At 44.0% G+C, this 23,065-nt stretch overlaps 1 protein-coding gene across 20 annotated transcripts in view; it reads left to right on the top strand.

Moving 5' to 3' along the window:
- Prom1 (prominin 1) overlaps window positions 1–23,065 on the top strand; it is a 121,107-nt gene that overhangs the window by 55,585 nt on the left and 42,457 nt on the right. For 12 of the 20 annotated variants that reach the window (XR_015441283.1, XM_021260252.2, XM_087187395.1 and 9 more), the window contains 5 exons: window positions 119–174; window positions 8,879–9,084; window positions 16,963–17,083; window positions 19,077–19,140; window positions 19,964–20,053. Coding sequence is in view for 19 of the 20 variants with exons in the window: in XM_021260252.2 (XP_021115911.2) it covers window positions 119–174; window positions 8,879–9,084; window positions 16,963–17,083; window positions 19,077–19,140; window positions 19,964–20,053 (537 nt within the window). In the remaining variant the exon portion in view is untranslated. Of the gene's footprint in view, window positions 1–118; window positions 175–6,409; window positions 6,437–8,878; window positions 9,085–16,962; window positions 17,084–19,076; window positions 19,141–19,963; window positions 20,054–23,065 lie in introns of all 20 variants that reach the window. The other 8 variants (XM_087187388.1, XM_087187387.1, XM_087187386.1 and 5 more) reach the window with 1 other exon arrangement.

The raw sequence follows: 23,065 nt of genomic DNA, 5'->3' as shown, positions 1-23,065 counted from the left end.
AATACAATTATAAGAATGCTATATATGTATGACAATCTGTAAGCACCTCTTTTTTCTAAGTCTGCATTTTATATTTTTACTGAAAAAATAATTTTGTTGCATTGCCTTTCCCCCCCAGATATTGTCAGAAAAATCATACAGAAGAAGTTTGAGCCCTCAGCTGATTATGAGAAGGTAATTTTTTTTTGTTGGCGTTTTGGTTACTAAAAACAACGAGGAGAAAAATTTTGGCTGACTTGAAAATAAACCTTTAAGTAGTGATTATTTAACCTGTAACTTTAATAGACTTTTTTGACTCAGGATTTGTGTGAAATACTGGAATACCTTATCGATCCCATTTGAAAGACAAGAGAACCTTCAAAAGGAGCATTGAAGAAAACCTTGTATGTTACTTAAAAATTAATACACCCCCAAAGAAATGTTAACTTGCTTTTTAGCTAAGCAGTGAAAAGTCTGGAAGTAGAGCTGTTTGAAAAACCCCTGGAAGCAGCGTGCGTGGCCATGGGAGATGCCGTGTTGGGAAGCAGCCCCCATCTGAGCAGTGTCTCCCGAGGGCCTGCTCTGTGTGTGCTCTTGGCCCAGGTGGAAGGGAGCAGGAGAGGAAGGTGGCCCTGCTGCATGGCAGGGACAGGCCCCGAGGGTTCAGAGGAAGGAAGCTGATCCCTAAGTGACGTGCGGGAGAACATGGAGAAAGATAGTTCATTCTAACCAGAAGCTCTTCCAAGGAGAAGAGACTGTAGGTCAGGGCAGTGGGAGGCGGCTGTTTGTACCCCAGGCTGGGTACCACGCGAGCGGAGAGGCCGGTGTGAGAGAAGCAGACCAGTGAGCGGCCGGGCCTGACGGCGGCGGAGGAGAGACAGGGTGGCGTGTCTGGAAGCTGTGTAGGCCCCTCAAGTGCCTCTGTCGACAGCCCTGGTGCTGCCTGTTCACTCCATTCACCCCTATGTCTTCCCGGAAGAATGTCCTTTTGATTTTGATGTGTTATCAGTGTAGGCTGCCCAGGAAACAGACGAATAACTGTTGCATGGAACACAGAGTAAGAAAAATGAGTTGTCTGTTAGTCACATTCCCGGTTCTCCGCACACTCTTTCCTCTCCTCCTATGACTGGTATCTAGGGATCAGTAGACAGAGGTCCAGATGGACATTTCTTACTGGCCAGCACAACAAATCTGAACGCCAGTGCTCCTGACCAGGGCAGTTAACTTCTGCCCAGTGGACAGTGAGTCAGCACTGTATTAGAAATCGTATTTGCAAATGGCCTCATCATATTCTCAATTTGCAATAAAATGATACTGAAGAGAAAAGCAAATACAGAAGGCAAAGAGGAACGCCTATCTGAGAGGCATTTCCATCCAACAGCAGGGAAGGCTGAGAGAGAGATGACCCTAGCGGAGCACTCACAGCCTCCCCAGCATGGTGGACCGCGTGTTTGGCGTGTTCGTTCTTCTGTACTCCTGACCTCATTTATATCTTCCCAGTGATTGCTCATGTTAGTCTGTATCACTTGGCAGAGTAAAATGACTGCTGCCTTTATAGTTATCTTTAAAAGTAGCTTTCGGGGCCATGGATTTAGCTCAGTGGTGCCATCCCCTGCCTCGCAAGCACAAGGTCCAGAGTTCGATCCCCGGTACCAAAAAAAAAAAAGTAGCTTGCTACTGGCAGCTAGTAACCTGAATGCCACCTAGTTCTTCAAAGGAATGGGTGGGAACTGGGGACGGCACTTCAGTTGGATTCAGGCCTTGTAGGATGGTGTCCAGAGACCCCGAGTGAGGAGCCTGTCAAGTGTGAGCTAGGGCTGGGCTGCCACTGTCCGTGGCAGGGTTCTTAGCTGGAAAGCTCGTGTGCTTGGCATGGTTTTGGCTTTGGAGCTCCTGTGCACCAGGGATACCTGGGTAAAAACCACCAGGGTGGGGGTGAAGTGGAGAGGGGATGCAGAATGACCCGAGTTGAATGATCAGTGTAACTGTCACACCCTAGCTAGGCTTGGAATCTGATCACACTTCCTACAGCTGTCCAAGGAGAAGGGATTTAGTTGGGCAAAAGCAGAGCTTTCTGATGGGATTTAGTTTGAGAAGTTCTGGGTGTGTAAGGGTGGGTCCCCCTCAAACCAAGTCCCTGAGTCAAGGACCAAAGAGCAAGTCCTCTCTTTGGGAATACTGGCTGGAAATGGGGAAGGGAGGGCAGCCTATTCAGGGTGTGCTCATATGCCAGGGGCCCTGGAGCTGCCAGCTGCATCATGCAGGTGAGCCATGAGAAACTGCCAAGCACTGGCCTCAGATGAGCTCACAGGAAGGGTGAGGGAGCTGAGGTGTCTATGCACCAGGACCCAGGAGGTCCTGCTTAGCGCTGCTTGGGAACTGAAGACAGTCTTCATTCCCAAGTACTTCTGGCTTCCAGCGGATGCTGGCTACTTAATGCCACTCAGCAGTAGTTAGAAGTCTGAGACGACACAGGAGATGGCTAAGGCCCCAGGGCTTGGGTGGCAGCATGAGCATCTTCACACTGGCCCACACCCTCTCAAAACAGTCACACAGGGAAGGTCTGTCCAGGTGAGTGTCCTGGGGTGGAGTCTCCCTGGTTGCCCTTACATTGGGTCTGAATTTGATTCAGTTCTCATCCAATTCGCTTTGGGACCAGAATAGTGGAAGGAATTAAGTTCGTGAACCTCTGTACTTTGAAGTCTTTGACCCCCTCTCTTCCTTGAATTTTTTTTCGAGACTTTCTCTTTTGCTTGGTACAGTGTATTTTATTAATTGATATATCTGGGGTTCCCATTAGGAGCAATGCATGCTAAGGGTGTAACATGCCACAGCATGGGCCTTCTTCTGAGAGCACACAGTTGGCAGAGGAGAAGCCAAGCCTAAGACATATGCATAGATGTTACAGGCTGAATTGTGTCCAAAACTCCAAAAACCTCACCCCCACTAGCTAAGAAAGTCACTGTGTTGGGACACAGGATTTTGCAAGAGGCATTTTGTGAAAGGAGGTCATTACAGTGGGCCTTAGTCCACCACGACTGTAGTCCTTCTAAGAAGGGGAAATGACAGAGTCACACGGAGAGACCATGTGAAGGGACAGCAAGAAGGAGACCACTGACAAGCCAAGGAGGGAGGCTGCAGAGGAAGCCAGCCTGGCTCACACCTTGATCTTGAACTTTCCAGCTTCCACAGCAGCCTCGTTGTGGAAGCCACCGAGTCTGTGGTACCTTAGGTGGCAGCCCGAGCAGGCTGAGAGAGTGGGCCATGAGAATGTAAGACGGCAAGGAATGTGCACCATGCATGCAGTTCTGATAAAGGCTGGGAACGGTCAGTGAGGGAGAATGTCCTTGCACATGGGAAACCAGCGAAGATTCCGCAGTGGAGCTGGCATTTAAACTAGACTTAAAGGCAAGTAGAGCAAATGAGAAATGAAGTCTTACTTCCGCCAGGGAACCTTGGCCTGAACCACCATGCTGCTTACTTGCTTCTTAAAGCATGCTCTCAAACTATTGCATCTTCTCTGTGACAGGTAGAGCCACCATTGCTTGTCTGCATGTGCCAGCCCTAGGTTGGGACCTTTCCATTGTTTCCTAATCCTCAGAGGTCACATCTCCAAGGAGGAAGTGCTGCTGCTATAGTAGATGCAAAAAAACCCTGGAACTTACCTGAGGTCACCTAGTAGCCAAATGATAAAGCCTAGATTTGTGCCCAGACCAGTCCACCTTCAAACCGACAAACACCACCAGCAAATATGAGACTCATTCTAGGCCACTGGGCATAGTCCTAAAATGAGTAATTTGGAAGAAACAGTTTTCAAACGAGTATCGTCAACTGTCTTCCGAGTGTCACAGCCTCAGAGGTATAACATGTACACATTAAGCCACAGAAATAATATAGAGAGTAATTATCTCTGGGCAGAAATGCTCCTGTCCTAAGTTGCCCTCTATGCCAACGTGACTAAATCATGCGTTTGCTGAGGATGGAATACTGAATGTGGTGCGTCACAGAATGGGCCGTTCAAGCATGTTTATCCCTGGCCTGTGATTTCAGAGAACCTGTGGCAGATCCCAAGCCAGTCCAGGAAGGGACTAAGACTTGGCATTATGCACCCAAGAGGAAAAATGAAGACCAGACAGATGAGGCTACAGAGATCAGAGAAGCGACTCTAACGATCCTAGCTCCTCTAGTAGGAAGCATAGCTGTGACATTGGCATAGCACATGCTAGATTCCAGGCATCCTTCCAGGAGACTGGCACGTGGTGACTCACAGAAAGACTGTCTCCAGCAGAGGTGTTGAGACAGTGATCATTATGGCAGCTCAGGTATCCAGCAGTTTGTTGCCCACTGGTACAAGTCATGGGCTCAAGATACAATACCGAGCAGTGCTGTTCCCAGCTCATCTCTCAGAGGATGGGGTGAGCCACCTCCAGATTCTCTGCATTCTGGCTGACTGTACAGGACAGGAGGGGACAACAGAATGTCACCCAGCTCACATGGTCCTGCAGAGAAAGTCTTGCTGCCTAGCCCTGTCAAGAAGTGGCTGCTCAATTCAATAAACATACAGTCCATAGTTCTGTCACCACAGAATGCCAGGTTTGGGGCAACTCAGGTAGACTATACTTACAACGACTTCCCATCAATAACTCATAAATACAATGCACGCCTCACCTTTTCAAGGAGAGTTCACCCACCCCTCCACCTGCTGTCTTGGTCATTCTGCTCACTCTGTCAGTAGAATCATGCATTTTCTTGTCATGGTTCCCTGGATTCATTTCCACATGGTCATAATTTATCTCCACTCTTACCTCTTGGTTCACTGTCCTCTAGATTTAGCTGGGTTGTCACTTCCTCATTTATTTCATTTCTCAGTTATTCCCTCTCCCTTTCTTGATGCTTTCTCTGGGGGTGGATGCAAGCTTGGGACTTGTCTCTGCTGCCTTCAGTGCCCTTGCTAGCTGTCACAGCTGGTGGATACCAATCTGGTACTTAGTAAAGGACAGGTCATCACACAAGGAATTTGCTGGGTTTGGATCCCCCGTAGCTGTCTGCGAGAGCTGCCTGCTTCCTGTCCACACAGAGGGAGGTGACGTACTGCCCACAAGAATGCACACTGCCCTTCCTGTAGGAGGAAAGTGAATTCTGGGGTTCCCAGAGAGCACGCAGAGAGCGCCGTGCAAGACAGGAGTCATTGCCCAAGGCTCATTTGTGCTCAGCGGCGAGGATGATGGCCACACACGTTGAAGGTGCCACATCAGGACATTTTAACCCAGCCATAAAAACCATACCGACTTTGTTCTCCTCAACAAGGATAGCCATATACATTGAGCCAATTAGCTTTAAGGAAAACTTATTGCATCCGCTTTATTTTTCTCACTTTGTTGTGGGTTGGTCCATCCCATCACTGCCCAGCCCCCGTCACAACTGCTGCTCAGGATCATTGGTGTGAGGCCACAGAGTCACTCCTTTAGGACGTCAGTTTGTTGGGTTTGATTGGGCAGTTGTTGTATGCCGGTCCTGCGGTCCTGCACTGGGTGCCGGGGAGGAAACGGAGAGAGTGACAGTCAATGGGTCTTGGTGTTCCCGGCGTAGCGAGATACGGGCGATGGCCACGTGGAAGCCCATTCCTCTGAACAGGGTAAGGGCGGCCAAAGGGCAGCTGCAGGGCTCCGTGAAGGGTGAAGGAGGGATGGGCAGTGCCCGGACTCCCCGGAGGAGGCAGCACCTGCCTTGGACTTAAGTTTCATTAGGGATGGGCATTATGCTGGGCAAGGAGGCTGCATGGAAGAGCTCAGAATGAGAGGGGACATGTCATAGGATGACAACAAACGCCTTTAGAACAGTCAAGAATGGCCAGGAAGCGGGGGGGATGAAGCCAAGGTTAGGTGGCGGAGGACCACATTGAGACCTGGGCATTACAAATGCTGGGAATCCACGGAATACTGTTAAGCAACGGACCGACACCTTCCTATTCCGTTGTGCAGGTGACACTGGAAGATGTCCCCTTTGGCGCTAGGCAGCCCCTGGCTCTCTAGTTTATGCAGATCACATGGTCAGCGTGCACAGCATTTGTAACTTTTCCTGTAATTCTCTTCTTTTTTTTATTTCTTTTTTCTAATTTAATTTTATTGGTACATTTTAGGTATACAATATAGTGATGTAATTCTCTTCTCATAACTGAGCAGTGAGTGTACTAAGAGTCAAACGCAAGTTCTAGAACTTGACTCTACTCAAAACCCTGTTTTCCAAATGCACACTGAAGTCTTGTATCCTTTTTTTGTGTCAGTCTTTCTGTTGCCTGGTTTTTTCTGTGTGGGATGGTAATGTTTTCTCTGTGTTGGCTGTGGTTATTTACTCGTGTGTATTTTTCTGTTTTCTTGGTGCATGCTGCCTCTGCCACACACAAACTCCTCAACTGCTTTGATTCCCACAGCCAGAAAATGTAGTCTTGGCTCTGAAGGTAAAGTTCATGTCTGTTGTCTGTTCTTTGTCTTACGCCAGCGAGTGAAGTCACCTCTGTCAGAACATCCTTTTCTTCCCTGTGTTGGTTTTTAAATTATTTGTTTCATTTTTGTTTCTGCCACCATCTTTAATCCTCCCTTTGCCTTATCCTCAACATGATCTATAAAACGCTCCAAGGTCTTGATGCATCAGAAAGTAAATCTGTATATTACCGGACCTTGGGAAGACCTTAGCCTTGAAGTCACCTCTTAAAATGATGCATTCTCATTCCTGAGACTGTGTGATGTTTAGAAGGTAACAGCGGGAAAATTGTGTATCTGATATAAAATTTGTTCTTGGAGCTAAAACTTGTGCATTGTGAACATTTCAGTATCCCCTCTCTCCTGGTTTTGGGTTCAGAAAGGAGGGGTTAAAATGACTTACTATTTCTAAATTGTTTAGAAGTAGTAAATAATTTGGAATATTTGCTGAGAAATGATAGAAAAATATGGAAGATGTAGGTTTGGAGTGTCTGGGCTGGTTTCTCAATAAGACCTCTGATCATCCTCAAAGACAGGATATAATGGCTATTCATGGACAAGGGAAGGGGCTTATGTATCTACATGAATATGACTGATGAATGCAGCAAAATTCAGCCACTTTCCTCTCATTTTAGCCTTTTAACCTTAATATCAAAGTAGATAATATTCAAATGCCACGCACCCAATTTAATACTTGAGCATTTGCTCATTGACTTAATTACTGCATATTGAATGCTTACTGTGAGCTGGACACTTGGCCAGTTGTTTTCCCCTTAAATCATGTAGTTCCCTGCCCTGTACAGTGTGTTCACGGGATCGATGCTAATACGCTTTCCAGGTTGGGGAGCCTGCAGCCAGCCCCCTGCTGGGCTGCAAGTGATTTCCATTTCGGCGCCGTCTTCAAGGCACTGCATTTGGGCCTAGGGATGCTGCTGCACCTAAGTCCATCTGCTTGGTTCACAACAGACCAACTAAGAGGCCAGGTGCTGAGGCAAGGAGAGGGACTTTATTCTAAAAGCCAGTTAGTTACACTAGAAGATGGGTGACTCTTGTCACGAAGCCCATCTTGCTAGGAAGCTGATTTAGGGGTGGTTTATACAGGTGTTGATGGGAGTTTGAAGACTGGCAGGCATCTTCCCACAACGGGGAACAGATGATGTGTATCTGATCCTGGTCACCCAGTCCCAAAATGCTTGTCAGCTCTGCCCATCTTAAGAACAAAGATCCTTATTTCCTGGGCTTATTTTTGTTACTGACTCGCTTGCCTGCATGCAGTTCCTAAGACAACAGACAGGCTGGAGGGGGCAGCTGCCCCAGGCCCTCTTGCCCACCACAAACGCATGGTAATGAAAGAAAATATACTTCACCTGATTACTGGGGAAGACAAACGCGAGATGAAGGTAAGTAGCAAGACAGATGCAAGGTCTTGTCTCAATGCTTGACTTTAGGACCAAGACCCTGTGTCCTGTTTTATTTTGTTCAGCCTGACTTCAGCATCCGTTGCTATCTGGCTTGTCCATTAGTTGCCAACTCCCAACCTGTAATTTTCCTCAGTTCTTTAGAAGTGTGAGTACCAGCTGGCAGGAATTTGAACAAGATCAAGTTCCATCATCCAGTTGTATTAAATTTTACTTATCTCAGAAGAAATCAGCAGTGATAAGGAAGTATGTTTGGGTCCCGTGATTCTATCTAGAAGTGGTGCTGGCTTCTGGGAATGCAGGGCCTGCATGAGCCATGAGCTGTGGAATCCATTACTTTGCCAGCGCTGTGCCACAGCATGGAAAGTGCCATTGATTAAGGCTTCACATTGTGCCCAGGACTCAGTTAGGCAGTCTCTAATCATACTATAATTTTCACAATGACCCAGCAAAATCCATACTATTATTCCCAGGGTATGGGTGCAAAGAGTAAGTGGTCTGTGTTTCACTGTCTGCCTCAGAAAGTCTGAGCCTTTCTTCTAAATTTATATACATTTCAGATTCTTTAGTATCTATGAATTTGTCTGTAATTGAGCCAACTCAAATTGCTTCAAATCTTTAATAACTTCTACTTGTCCTGTCATTCTGGTGTAGAGCACCCTGTATGTAATGTAGTTCATTCATTGTGCAGGTATTCACGCCCAGATTTATCAAACCATTTGAAAACACAAACTACCTTTGGGGCTGAAATTATACTATTTCTTGCTTGATCTTATACTTTCTCTCTTCCTGGCAATTGAAAGGAAGATAGTAATCACTTGGTCCCGTATTCTGATAACTCAATTCTCTGTTCCCTCTTTCAAGAAGGAGCTTTGAAATGGAAAAATACAGACACACACCTTGATTCAACTCATGATGGTGACTAGGTTAAAGACACGAAACGTGTACACTGTGGCATGTTGTGTGTGACAGTTTGTGCTGTTTCTTTTGTTTGAACTGCAGGTCGCCCACTATGAAATTGGCATTATCATCTGCGCTGTCCTGGGACTGCTCTTCGTTATTCTGATGCCAGTGGTGGGGTATTTCTTCTGTCTGTGCCGTTGCTGCAACAAGTGCGGTGGAGAAATGCACCAGCGACAGAAGCAAAGTGGCCCCTTCCTGAGGAAATACTTTGCAGTCTCCCTCTTGGTGATTAGTGTAATTATAAGGCAAGTAGATGCTTGAACAACAGCTGATCTTGTTTGAGGGTGACCGTCTCATGTTTTAACTTAAACCCATGAGCTTGAAACAAAACATCAGCAACAACAAATGGAAAATGGGGAACAGAAGTGCTTGTCTAGGAGGAATGAGGAGCTGTGTCTATCACTGAACATTAGTCCAGTAAGGAAGCTGCCCTGACTTACCCGATGAGCCAGCCCTCGGGTATTTTCCCCCCATGTAGATAGCCTGATAGATCTTGGGCTGCTGAAAGCATTTACCTCTGAGAGGAGCTCTCTCCTCTAAAATAGATCTTCAGAGGCAGACAGTACGTATGAAGACACAGCCTGTATTTGCTAGTCTGTTCCAAAGGAATCTTGATGGATGGACAGTTACTATATTTGAAAATCCAAGAATATTGTGGAATATAATGAGCTTTCTAATAATGTCTAACCCCATTTTCCTTAAATTTGCTATTCATCTGCTGGCCTTTTTTACTTTTTTTTTTTTTTGGTACTGGGGATCGAACTCGGGTCCTTGTGCTTGCAAGGCAGGTGGCGGAACCACTGAACTAAATCCCCGGCCCTGCTACCCTTTTTTAAAGTCCCGAGCTTATATCTCATAATTTAGGATGTCCCTGCTGGAATTCCTGCTGTTGCCAGAAGTTTTCCAATTGACAGATCACAAATATATTGCTTTTAACATGAGGCTGATTTGTTGAGTCCAAATTGATTCCCCAGCTGAGGAATGTGCATCAGGACACTGGTCCCTGCTAGTGATTTTTGGTTATTGCTCTCCACTTCCTCATTTTTTCAACTGTTGTTTCGTACGGCAACAGAAACAAAATGCCTGCTATATGAACAGTGCTAGGCCTGTGGATGCAGGCACAAAGGCTGGTAGTCAGCATCCTCCTTGTGCTTCTCCAAACACTGCTTGCTCAGTAACTGTGAATAAGATTTTTCAACTTTTATTAAGTAAGTGATAATTAGGAATTTATGTACAAACAGTAAGTCCTAGTTGAAGCTTTAGCTGCAAACCCAAGAGGAAAAGTCTGTTAAGTGTGGCCATCGATAGGAGTCTGGTACAATGCATGGTTTGCGATGACCACGAATGGAAATGCAGTGTGTTCTCTGAAACACCTGGAATCGCTCAGCTGTGTTGATGGGAAACGGTTCCCTGTGGAGATGAACTGAAAAAAGCAGGCTGCAGACCCTGTGTAGAACATTGTAACTATGATAAAAATGAAAAAGGAGGGAGACACAAACGTTTGCAAACAGCGCATATGCAAGGATTAACAAACAGGCGCACAGTGGTTATCTCTGAAAAGGAAATTGTGGGTCGTTGGCTAGAAGGCAGGAACTTGCTGCTGCAGCTGGGCCGCTGGCACTGTGGAATTAGTGTAACAGGCTCAGGTGCCACCTACTGAATTAATTAAACTAGACAGTAAACTGGAACAACAAAAGCCAACGCATTACCACTTGTTCCAGGTCAGTGATTATTTAAGCAAACACATAATTTTGCTGAAACTGTGTGATAATAGGCCTTAATGATGTTGGTGTGTAAACAGGATCCTGTGGATGTCATTCAACTTCATGCCCTGCTGGTCAACCGCGAGGTTCCTTGTTTGCTCTGAGCTTCACGTGTGCATTGGCCTTCTCTCCCCTCCCTCTCTTCTGTTTTCATCTCTTTTCCGTCTCGGATTTTTGCCTCAGTCTGTCTGTCTCTGTCTCTGAAAATACTCTGTTTCTTTCCATGGGTTCTGAAAGACAGTTTAGGATCCAATCGATGGGAATTCCAGGCATCTTTGTCTCTGCTTTGTGTTTAGAGGACTCTGGGGCGCACACAGACCCCTGCAGCTCTGGGGAGAGTTACCGCCTCCTAGCTGCCACGCGAAAGACAGGTACAGCCCAGAGACCTGTCAGGCTCAGCAGGGTCCCTGTGCATTTCCGACAAGCCTGAGTCTTACACGCTTGATTCTCCCCAGGGCAAGACCCGCTGTGTGGCTCTCTCCATCCATGTCCATAGACTTAGACGCCAAAGACAGGCTCACGTAGCAAGTGTCGCTTGGAACTCTTGCCCTGGGCTTCTCGTTAGAGGAGTTACTTACTCATCAGGTTAATAATTTTCACCTGATGTAAATACATAGGTCATAATTTAAGGGAAATTTTTTATTGTGTCTAGTTATTCATTTATCCGAATAAACGTTTACATATGTAATGATGGGCTTTCCATTTTTTTTGAATGAAGTATATACTCTGTATTGCATTCCTCTTTTTAAATTAGACTTCTATTTGATTTTATTCGATTATGTGCTAAATCACTCTGAACTGATCGCATTATTTGCCTTATGTTTAAAATATTAAAATATATACACAATAAAGGTATAAAGTCAAAAATATACTCTGCTTCCATTTAAAATGAAGGCCACAACTATTTTTTTTATTCTTGAGATTCAAACCAATCAAATAAATTTAGATAAGCTTTTTCTGTTTTCAGTATATTTGTATGAAAACTTTCTAAAGATGCATGCCATTTTACATTAATTTGAAAATCATAATTTTAGATTTCAGTGAAATTAAACCAAACTTGATCAACTGCTTGAGACAGATTTAAAACAAATTTGATTTCACATAGTACACTGAATGAATTTATGTATAAAATATATTATTATTATACAAATGGGTCTAAATTGGAGTTGTGTATGAGAATTATTTTTTTTCTTTAAATTCAGATAAGTTTAAATTTGGCCTTAAACTTTTCAATTTACTGTAGGTATTTTGATGTTTTCCTTTTGAAACCTCTACTGGTTTGCAGGTATCTTAAATGTCATGAGTTGAATAACAGCTAAATATTGTTTTCAGGTAACCAGAGCTAGCCAAGAAAATTAAAGCTCTGGGGAAAGAGAACATTTCCATAGTATGTCACCAAAATCAGAAGATCAGATCAAAACGGGGGACAGAATGTCAGCCAAATTAGAAGGCAGAGAGAACAAAAGTATGTGTGAGTGTCGTTATCCCTCTCTAAGGCCTCTGGGTTAACATTGACTTCAGCAGAAACCCGGTACTATTGATAAACAATCTTTGATATGATTTTGCAAAAATTCTCCCATAAACTTACAGCAGTTTTAAAATTAAAGTTGGTTTTAAAATTAGCATTGACTAATTTTCATCCATCCCTTTTTATTTCAAAAATTTTAAATCTTTTTTTCTTTTTTTTTTTGAGAAAGCCAGTTTCTCCGAAGTTCTGGGGAAAGCCTCCAGGTGTGGAGAAGGAGGCTTCCCTAGTATATGTGCAGGTCACAGGGCGCGATCTTTCTCTGAGCTTTTCTAAAGGCAGCTGTGCAATGTGAGAGTCCGGGTGACCTGGACCCATGTTTGTGAAGTCTGCCTGAGCAGTGCAGGAAATGGAATTTCCACCTCTCACTGTGGACTCATTCAGCAGATGGGTCTCAGTCCGGGAAAAGCCAGGTTTCATCTCCTTTCTTTTGCACTTGTCATCTCTGCTTTTCAGAATTTCAAAAAACCTATGAAGAGAGAGAGGAGAGGGAGGGAGAGACAGAGAGAAAGAGAGAGAGAGAGAGAGAGAGGGAGAGAGGAATTTAGCTCAGTGGTTTCACTGCCTGCTGTGCAAGCGCAAGGACCTGAGTTCGATCCCTGGTACCAAAAAAAAAAGAGAGAGAGAGAGGGAGAGGCATGTGCCTCAACATCCTTTGTGTATGTCTAAGTCTCTAGTGCAAGAACGCAGCTTTACTGTCACCCTGGGAACTGATGGAATCACAGGCATCCTCAGGAAGCTGGCCATATTCGAGTTCATTTGTGTTAGGATGTGATCATCAGTTCCTGGCTTGAAGGTCACTGGAGTCTAATAAAAAAAAAATTGAACTATAGCGTGCCTGAAAATCCTAAGAGTTTCTTAATGAGAATGAGTGATCTAGTAACTGTAATTTTAAATTCAAAAATTATCTTTAAAAAATAAGAGATCAGTTAAAGTCTGAAAGCTTTTATTTGACTTTCATTGGCTAATTTAATTCAGTAGCAATTTTTAGAAAAAAAATAGACACACATTTTAAAAAAGCTTTTTTACTCTAAAAGCTTTTTAAGTATTTACTAATAGGGGGCTGGGGATTTAGCTCAGTGGTGCGGTGCCTGCTTTGCAAGTGCAAGGTCCTGAATTCAATCCCTGGTACTCCAAAAAGAAAAAGGAAAAAAGAAACTAGAGCCTGTATTCTTATTGCTTCTCCGCCTTTTGGCTAAGATCAAGTGTAGTATTTACTAATAGGTGTATATGTGAGAAAATTGTTTTACCATAACAAAATGTAGAACTATTAAATATAATGTTAATATGCCATAAAAAATAAAAATTCCTATCTTCTGCTAAAAATTTCAAGACATTTTGTTCTGCATAAAAACACACATTTTTGATAGTTTGATGGCATGTCAAGGGCTAGTGAAGGGTTGTTCACAGAAATTTTATTCCTTTTTTATGTTAGGTAAATCTCTGTATTCTCATATCCTAATAGTTTGTGGGTTGTTGTTAAAACACAAAAACATAAATTCATGTGATTAAAAAAAATAAATGAAACAGTAGTGTTTAAATAAACAACAATAAAAAGTATCTTTGCTGGGGACTTAGCTCAGTGGTTTTGCCACCTGCTGCACAAGCACAAGGACCCGAGTTCGATCCCCAGTACCAAAAAAAAAAAAGTATCTTTGTGTGGAGGGGTAGAGCGTGGTAGGCAGGTGCACCCTCCGCCTAAAAGTACCCTTTCTTTATCCTCTATTTTGTTGAAACAAAAGGCCGAAGTTAGAGATGGCAAATGGAGATGACCAATGGTTCCGTGCAGTACATTTTAAAATCGGTAACTAATATGTCAAAGTGGGGAGATTTTTCATGAGAATCCAGATCTCCAGATGTCTGTGGATATGCAGAGGTCTTGGGCGACATCATGCTGGCGCTCGATGCCTCTGTTCCTGGTGTCGGTGTTTCCAGAGCCACAGAGCAGCCGCCTCACCCCACCTTTGTTCTCTCAGCCCCCCGAGACCCATGGGTCCACTTTGCCCTGTGCTTTCTGCCTGCTCCAGCAGCCATTTGCATGTGTTATCCTAATTTAAATATAAATTTACACTCTGCAGAAGTCTGCAGATCAGCCTTGTAAGTTGCTGTCTGCTATCGCAGAACTCTGTGTAGTACTTTTTCTTAAAGATAATCAATATGTTTACTTTGACTTGAATCCACATGGATTAGCAAAAACGTGAGTCTTTATAAATAACTAGCATTGAAATTCAGCATACTGAAATGTTGCGTTGCGATTCATTTTTCTGACTGATGATCCTGTGAGTCAAGGCATTTATTCACTAAAGCAATAAAGACCAGTTTCTGACTTAGACTCTCCAAACAGGTGGTGAATCTTCTAAATTAACTGCATGAAAGGAAAGCCCAGTCCTTCAACGCCCTCATTGAGGGACAAGGGGACAAGATTGTGTTATGCAGGACTGACACACAGTTTCACCTCTTAAACATAGGTAGAAATAAAGACTAACTACATGTGAAGGGAGAAGTGCCCCATCAGAACAGAGGGAGAGGTGCCTGGGAACTAAAGCAAGGAGCTCAGTGAGGTTCAGCAGACGTGGACTTCTCAGTTCACTTTGACTTCTTATCTGGCCAGATGGGTCTGGAGCATGAGGAGTGACTGAAATAATTTGGGCAGGTTGAGGAGACAGAGCAAGGGTGCCTTGGTGACTATGGGGTATATCCGGGGCTGATCCTTACTGGTCATAACATAGACTGTTTTGAATTTGCTCTGGTAAATAAAGCTGCAAGTGCATTGCTATAATCCAAATTTTGGTTGTGTGTGTGTTTCCTCTTCACACAACTGGGACCATTATTTTGAGTCATTTGGCCTTATTTGCCATGTTTAATAACTTATTGGTGTGGTGTAATGTCTGTCTCATAAGAACCTATCCCAGTATGATACTAATGGATGATAAGGCAGTCATTCCAGTTGGCACAAAATATTACAAATATTCATTTCATCTGCCATCAGAAGGAACCCCAAGCTAAAAGAAAAAGAAAATTAGAGATTTCATGAACATTCAGTGCCCCTCTCCTTTGCAGCTTCAAGAGCACCTATCCAATGTAAGCTGGATCAGATCCATTTACCTAATTGGATCTAAAGCTCTAAATGGATCTTTTCGGTTTTAAGATGACTGCTGAGGCTCACAAAAGAAAAGTCACTTTCTCATGCTTGCACATAGAGTAGAGGAAGCAGGACCCAAATCTGGTGTCTCCTCAAGCACACCAGATTCTCTGCAGCTCCTTAACCATGAGATACTGCTTGATTCGGAGTGTTATACAGGCATTGGTGGGGGTGTTTGGGAACCTAATGGGTTTTCGTAACACTGCTATGGGAAAATAGGTTTTCAGTGAGACCAGCAGACCAGCAAGGAATCACTGCTTCTTGGAGTGCATCAGTACTGGAAGTAGGGTGAATGTCCATATTTACCCAGGACTCAGAAGTTTGCTGGGGACGCAGGATTTTTCAGTATAAAACTGAAGCTTGATCACCCAGCTTGCAAATATATGCATTCACAAAGCTCCCAAAATTGCTTTGCTGAAGTTGCAATGTATTGATTTTCTGCATTTTTTTCTTAAAATTTGCCTATTGCCTGCAAAACTTGACTGTAAAAATTATATCCACACCTTCCATTGGATGGTTTCAAAAAGTTTTGTTAGTTGCTTCTGTAGGTAAAGTAGCAGGTGTTGTGCTTAGTTTATGTACTTCCTTGCTGCCCTCTAGTGGAAAAATCCAACAGCCCTGTAGCAGTTAGCACTTTTCAACGTTTTAAGTATTCAAGGGCTCTGCTGTAAAAACAAAGCAGTTAGTTAATTTACAGACATTCCACCTTTAAAGACCTACCTGTTTAATGACTTACTACAGACTGAGGACCTGTCTTTTTTTGTACAGTTCTGTACATCTTGTTTATAGAGCATCAGTGTCTTTTTTTTGGTACGGTACACCTGGTTTATACAGTACTGTAATTCTTGTTGATTGTACTGTCTAGCACAGTACTGTAGTTTGATGTTGTTATACATTACCATACTGCACGTGAGTTACGCAGAGAAAAGCAAAGTCATCAAGTTAGAATTTCCTTTGACCGTGTCTTTGTTCTGAATACTGTGATATACATACTGTTTATAGTTCTTCATTTAGTGACGAATTCATTTAACGACCGAGTCCCTGAGGCATAACTCGGTCGTTAAATGAAGAATCATCCTGCCTCTGCTGTTTTTGTACTTTATATAAAATGCGGTCATACAGGAGGTATTCTATGGTGTGTGACTTCTCCTGTAGCATTTTAATGTGAAAGTAACTTATTTTTACTGCACTTCGTTATTTATTTTGCCCGAACGGACAGTATACAAACAGACAATTATAGAAAACAAGGATACTAGAAGGCCCCATTGACTGGTCCTTTCGTTATTTTTGTGTCTGTCTCCCTTGCGGGAGAGCAGAGGTTCGCAGTGTGTGTGTGCACAGGTGGTGAGGGTTGTGTTCACAGGCGGACATCTGGATGCGTGCGATCAGATCACGCTGCCTTGTCACCTAGGTAACCTTATTCTCCACAATTCATGGTGAGCACTGTTCATTTATTGGCGTCATTTTGAACAGGATACTTTGTCTTGGATGAAGATTTGTCTTCTGGGAGAGCTGAGTCCTGTTTTGCGGCTTCATATGGCAGCGGTGTCCCGTGGGGGACCTTAGTGGACAGGCTGCTCCCAGAGAGGACAGGGGCAGAGAAGGTGGCCTTTCTGTAGCCTCTTCCTGCCCCTGCCGTGCTGAGGATCGAGGATCATGCCTCACACCGTAAATGTTCTCCCTTCTTCTGCAGCATCGGCATCTTGTTTGGCTTTTTGGCCTGCCTCCAAGTGAGGACCTGGATCCAAAGGACCCAGAACCTGGCAGACAGCAACTTGAAAGACTTGCGGACACTCCTGAACGAAACTCCAAAGGTAACGCCCCCAGCCTAAGAGCGCTCATGGCACTACATGCTCTGGGCTTATCAAAGACTCTGAGCCCATGTCTAGCCCCTCCCTGCAACCTTCTGGGAGCCCAGCAAACCCATGTAGCTGGTGTTATCTTTTAATGTTGGAGATGAAGGAATAAAGACCATGCAGGTGATCTTCAGGAGTACAGAAGCATAGTTTCAGAATTAGTATTCTTATTTTGCTTGATTTTATTTTATTAAAGTATAACAAAATCATAATACATATTATAAAGCTAGTTAATTTTAAGAGTCTCATGGTTGTTTTTGAAGCCTTTGAAAACTCATATCCTTTCTTTTGGGCAGTGTAAGGAACTCCTTATCACTTGCACAGTTGCTCTTATAATGGAATCCTTGATTGTAAACATGCATGTGTATAAGTGTGTCACCTTCTAACTTACCCATTCATGTGCACACGGGTTGTCTTTGGGTAAGGAGGACAGAAGGGATGAAGGAGTGGTGATGGGGGAAGGATCTCTTTTCCTGTATCCCAGGAGTTGCTGTGTTACCTCCTCAGAACATTCTTTGGGAATGTGGCTGGGGAGGAACTCACCTAAATATGCGATGCTTGTGAGTTCCAAAGTCAGCAGGGGAGAGCCTGCCTCCTGGATTGATTGGAAAGTCTGCTGGCAGCCATGGACCTCCACACACGGGCTTTTTTCTTCCAAGTTTATTCTATCCTAAAAATATTAGATATTAAGTGTGTGCTTTTTTTTTTTTTAAGTAGTTGGAAATAAAACAAAACAGATGCACGCATTTTAAAGCCCAAGAATAGGGGAGTTAACATTATGGTTCCATAGCCAGTACGTGAGATGGAAATGTTTGCTTTTCCCAATCTGTGAATAAAAATTCATAATATTTCTTACTCAACATTCTAAAGAGTCCAAAGATAAACTTTCCCAGAAAAATTTGGACAACAGCGATGGCTGGTGAATTTTGGGCTTGCTGTCATCACCTTCAGAGGATAGGAAATGGCTATGCCTTGGGTGGAAACTAAGCTGGTTCAATATATGTGAAAGAGTCTAATAAACCTATAGAAACTGGGCGGAGAATGTGAATGTGTAATTGATAGAATAAATACAACTGGCCTCAAACAAAAGATGTTTAGCTTATTCTAGTAATTGTAGAAATGAAACTATAACCAATGATCTGTATTTTCACTAAGAAGGTTGTCAGTAGTTGTTGAAAAGTAACTCCCAGTGTTCCAGAGGGGGGAATGGGAGATGGGTTCTCTGAGCTACCGTAGACGGCAGGGTAAGCAGCCCCATCAGAGGCCAGTTGGGAAGAGCCAATAAAATGAACCCATTGTGCCACACTGCAAATGGCTGCAAATTCTTGGTAGTTCCTCAAGTCTAGAGACGGAGCTGTTTCCCATCCCCTGGAGTCCAGGGTGTCGCTGTGATGTGCTTGTGGCAAGGACATTTTAGTGGACATGACCTTGTGGTAGTTTTGAGCTGTGGCTTTCAGAGGGCTTGCTGTGGCTACTCTTACTGCCGTGACTCGGTTCACCCCATGCTGGTCACTTGAAAAATACAGGGTCATGTGGAACTGTCTCCAGCCATGCTGTCCCCAACAAGAAGATCCACATGGCCAGTCCACAGAATCATGAGACATAATAAATCACCCCAAGCAACACATTCAGAATAAATAAACTCCTATAAAATGATGTATGTATTTTTTTGGTCAGTAAGACTGAGAGTGTCAGGAAATAGAAACATTTCTAGAACTTGCTGGGTTTTTGTTTTAATTTTTTTTTTTTTTTGGTACCAGGGATTGAACTCGGGTCCTTGTGCTTGTGAGGCAGGCAGCGGAACCACTGAGCTAAATCCCTGGCTTAAAATGTTTTGATTCACAATTTTTGGTTAGTTTCAGGTCATTTTTTTCATGTTAAGTATCTTTATAATCTTTGTATTGTGACTTTGGACCTTTCAAGGGCAGTTTCATGTCTTTTTCCTTTCCAGCAAATTGACTATATATTGGCTCAGTTCAATACCACAAGGGACAAAGGATTCTCCGATCTGGACAGTGAGTACCATTTAAAATTGGCTTAAATTTTGTTTGATCGTGTTTTGTCTCTAAAGATACTGTGGCCACCTCCCATACAATATGGACTAAGAAATGAAGTAAATGAAGATGGGGAAACAGAAACAATTACCTGGCATTATTGACAATTTGCAGTCTGTTACTGGAGGATTAAAATCCAGCATTTACTGAAAGCTTTTGTTTCATGAGCAGGAGGAGATTTTCCTTGGTATTGTGCATTTATTGAGAAGCCTCTGCTTTCTTGGGTCACAAGCACTGTTCTTCATTCCTTCTGTGGGAGAGAAAATGTGTCCCTACCACTTGCCCTGTTAAAGTGGGCCTCAGAAATAAAAAGGGGACAGTGCTGGATCCTCCATGCCACAGGAGTCTCACAGCTTGGCCCAGTGGTTGTCAACCAAGGGCAGTGTCTGGAGGCACATTTGGTTGGCAGTTGTGGTACCGCATCTGTTGGCAGAGGTCAGGGATGCTGCTCGGCATCCTAGAATGCACACCACAGTGCCCAGAATGTCAGTAATCCCACTGTGGAGAACCCTGGTCCAGCTGAAGAGACAGGCACAGATGCAGTTACACACGCTCAAGATGGTAAACCCTGTGTTCATGGCACAAATATTCTGTGGGTCCATGGTGGCTATTGTTTTTCTGGGGCGCTTTGATGTGAGGACTTCAAAGCGTGTGACAAAACCTCCCCATCAGAGTCAACACCTGAACAGGGTCTGCATTGGAAAATGGAGTTCCAGGGCAGGAGGAGGGAGTGGAAGGTGTAAGGAACTTGCACTCATGCAACCTTCTGCTTCTTTGAACCCAGATATTAATAAACTGCTGGGAGGCAAAATTCACGACCGACTAACACCTAAAGTGATCCCTGTTCTTGATGAGATCAAGGCCATGGTGACAGGTAAGATGGTGGCTCCATCCTGGAGAGCAACTGAGGGAACACTCTATCCCGGATTTTCCTCAGAGTTGGCAGGTGTGAGAGCTGAAGTCTGTCACACAAACAGACCAGATAAAGATGCACGGTGACACAGTAGTTTGCTTGTTTTTCTAAAGCTTGTACCAAAGCCATTATATTGGTGACCTAAAAAAGTGATTTGAAATGTTAGTGCCAAAATTGTTTTTGTAGATAAAGTTTTATTGGAACACAACCATGAACATTTGCTTGGGTTCCATCTGTCACTGCTTCTGAGCTATGATGGCAGAAATGGGTAGTTGTAACAGAGACCATACAACTAACCTACAAGGCTGGTATGTTTACTCCCTGTACTTTTAACAAAGACACATTTGTCCTCTGATATAGAAGATGAGTAAGCTATAGAATTTTAGGGTTTTTTGAGGTGTATTGGTTTCTTTTTCCTTTCTCTTCTGATACAGTAACTTTTAGAAGCAAGAAATCTACATATATCTTACCTTAAGCTCCACTCTGAACAGTGGTATACCTGAGCAGATGTACTTTAATAATACACGTATTCTATTGCAATGAAAAAGAGACCTCAGGGACACAGAATAGTCCAGTCTTCCACATATTGACAGAAATTTCTGTGCTGGGTACTGCATGGAGAGGACAGTTTCACCTCTGTAAAACGTTCAGCCAGTATGAATTATGCTTTCGAGAGCTTGTATTTCTGAGAAAAAGGGCATGAAGGATGGGACCATGTGGAAGTTGTACAATTGTGCCTGTTCCTTTTGGCATTTGTTAGGGTTCAACAATCCAGGAAAATGTACCGAATCAAGAGGGTGTGCGGAACAGGCCAGGAGTTGGTAGGACTGGTCTTAACGATTTGGAAGGGTCCCTCCGGTCCTTCCTTGGACCTTGCAGGGGCCCAGAGTAGCTGAAGGTGGGTCCTCTGACACCGATGCCTTAGAAGTCTCCAGACATCTGTTCTCTTCATCTCCAGTCATTTCCTGTCCAGGCCAGGAAACACCCAGAGAAGGGAAGTGACCCTAAAGACCCAGGCCTCCTGCCTTCATGTCTTTGCTCCTCTCAGGCAGTTACTTCCTCCCTCCCTCCTTCCTTTTCTCTTACTCTCTCTCTGTTTTCCTCCCTCTCTTTTCCCTCCTTCCTTCCCTCCCTCCTTTCTCTGGCTCCTGCCTGTCATTTCCCTCTTACTCCTGTCTTGGAGATCCATCTCTAGAGTCGCTTCTTCCTCTTATAAAGACACCAGTCCTGGCCAGTTAGAGTCCCACACTTACAATCTCATTTAACCTAAAGACATTTTCTCCAAATAGAGTCACACTGGGGGTTAGGACATCAGCATGGTCGTCTAGGGGACTCTTGGTCCATAGCAGTTGGGTAGCTGGGCAGTGGAGGAGTTGGGACTCAGACCTGTCTGACAAAGCCGCAGCCCATAGGGAGTGTTTGCATGTCAGGTGCTGCTGTGCTGGCCACAGGAAGGCCACTTGGTGATCCTCTGGAGGACAAGGTGGGAACCTGGGGTTCAAGATGTGGCCGTGGGAAGATGCAGGGTGTCCTTGCACCCGGATCCCTTGTGTGTCAGTGCATTCGGAGGGTCTTCCAAGATCTCCTCCAGCTCCAGAATTACCTGAGGGTAAAGGCTGGGCAAAGACATAGAGCGATGCAGCTTGCCTGGTGTGTATGTTTACTCTTGCCTGATGTCCCAACAGTGTTTAGCATTTGAATTTCAGTGTTCCCTGGATGAAAGGCGATTAGAGTGGACTGTATTTTTCCCCATCAGTGCTTCCTGTATTAAGGTTCTACTTTTTGTTTTTAAGTGAGCCTGAGTAAGTCAAAGTTTTTTAAGCTCCTGTTGCTGCCAGAGCTTCTTAGAATGTGCTTAATAAACTACTCCAGGAAATGTTTTGCTAAAACTTCTTTGCAGCCTATGTTTTGGGACCTTCGGAGAGAGCAGAAACATACAGTCTCTCTGTGCACATCACGTTTGGGTTGCAGGTCAGGACCTAGAAAGGAAACAGGAAGCAGTGGGCTGGTGAAATGTTAATTAACTGAAATTAAAAATCTGAAAGGCCTTTTGCACTTACTTCAGACACATAATTTATGTCTTCTTGGTAGGCCTCGAGTGACTCCCAGAGTTACAAACCAGTAAATACTTTAAAGGCATAAAGTGCTTCGAAGCTTTTGGAAAATATATATTTATTACCTCTGAGTCCTTCCTGGGACGTGTCATAATATCCATAACCTAGCATGTCTAGAGATGATGATTAAACATACACATTTCCTGGGTCATCAACTTAATTTTCCCTCCCTCCCTTCCTCCCTTCCTTCTTGTTGTTTGTTTCTTGTACTAAAATAATTTATCATGAAGTCAGAGTGGAAGGGCTATGAAAGGTAAACCACAGAACATGAAAGCGTGGGTTTGCAGTGGGTAGTGTATTTTAGCACATGCTCTTTTGCATTCTGCTGCATGTTTCTGGTTGCACCCATAGTCTTTGTTATTTATTTTACTATGTTGTATATTGACTGAGCCTCTACATGTGCTGGGTACCAGGCCTTTGTCAATAATGCCAAGAGGCAAATGGGAGGGACAAAAGGTGACACTCAGGGGGCTCTTTGATGATTTTTTTTTGGTACTTAAACCCATAACCTTCACCCTGAGCCACATCCCCAGCTCTTTTTTCATTTATTTTAACCTAAGTTCTTACTAAGTCACTAAATTACCCAAGCTGGACTCACACTTGGAATCCTTCTGCCTCAGCATCCAAGAATACTGGGATTAGGTGGGAGAATTTGAGACCAAGGATGATAGCCCAATTCTGGAAGCCTCCCAGGTCTCTGGGTAAATCTGCAAAGCCAGTTGCAGTGTGGAATGAGACTAATTAACGTGGGTGACACTGTGGCCCAACAGCTCAGCCCTCCAAACCGGTCAGCACACGACCTAGAACCACAGACTCCTAGCATCTGGGAGAAGACCCAGCCAGCTCCTTTACTTACAGA

This window comes from Heterocephalus glaber, unplaced genomic scaffold (assembly GCF_053883595.1).
Source record: "Heterocephalus glaber isolate CG9 unplaced genomic scaffold, H.glaber_assembly_v1.0 deba00001509, whole genome shotgun sequence".
Lineage (NCBI taxonomy): Eukaryota > Metazoa > Chordata > Mammalia > Rodentia > Bathyergidae > Heterocephalus > Heterocephalus glaber.
The sequence above is the reverse complement of the archived record's forward strand: the minus strand, read 5'-3'. Positions and strand labels throughout refer to the sequence as shown.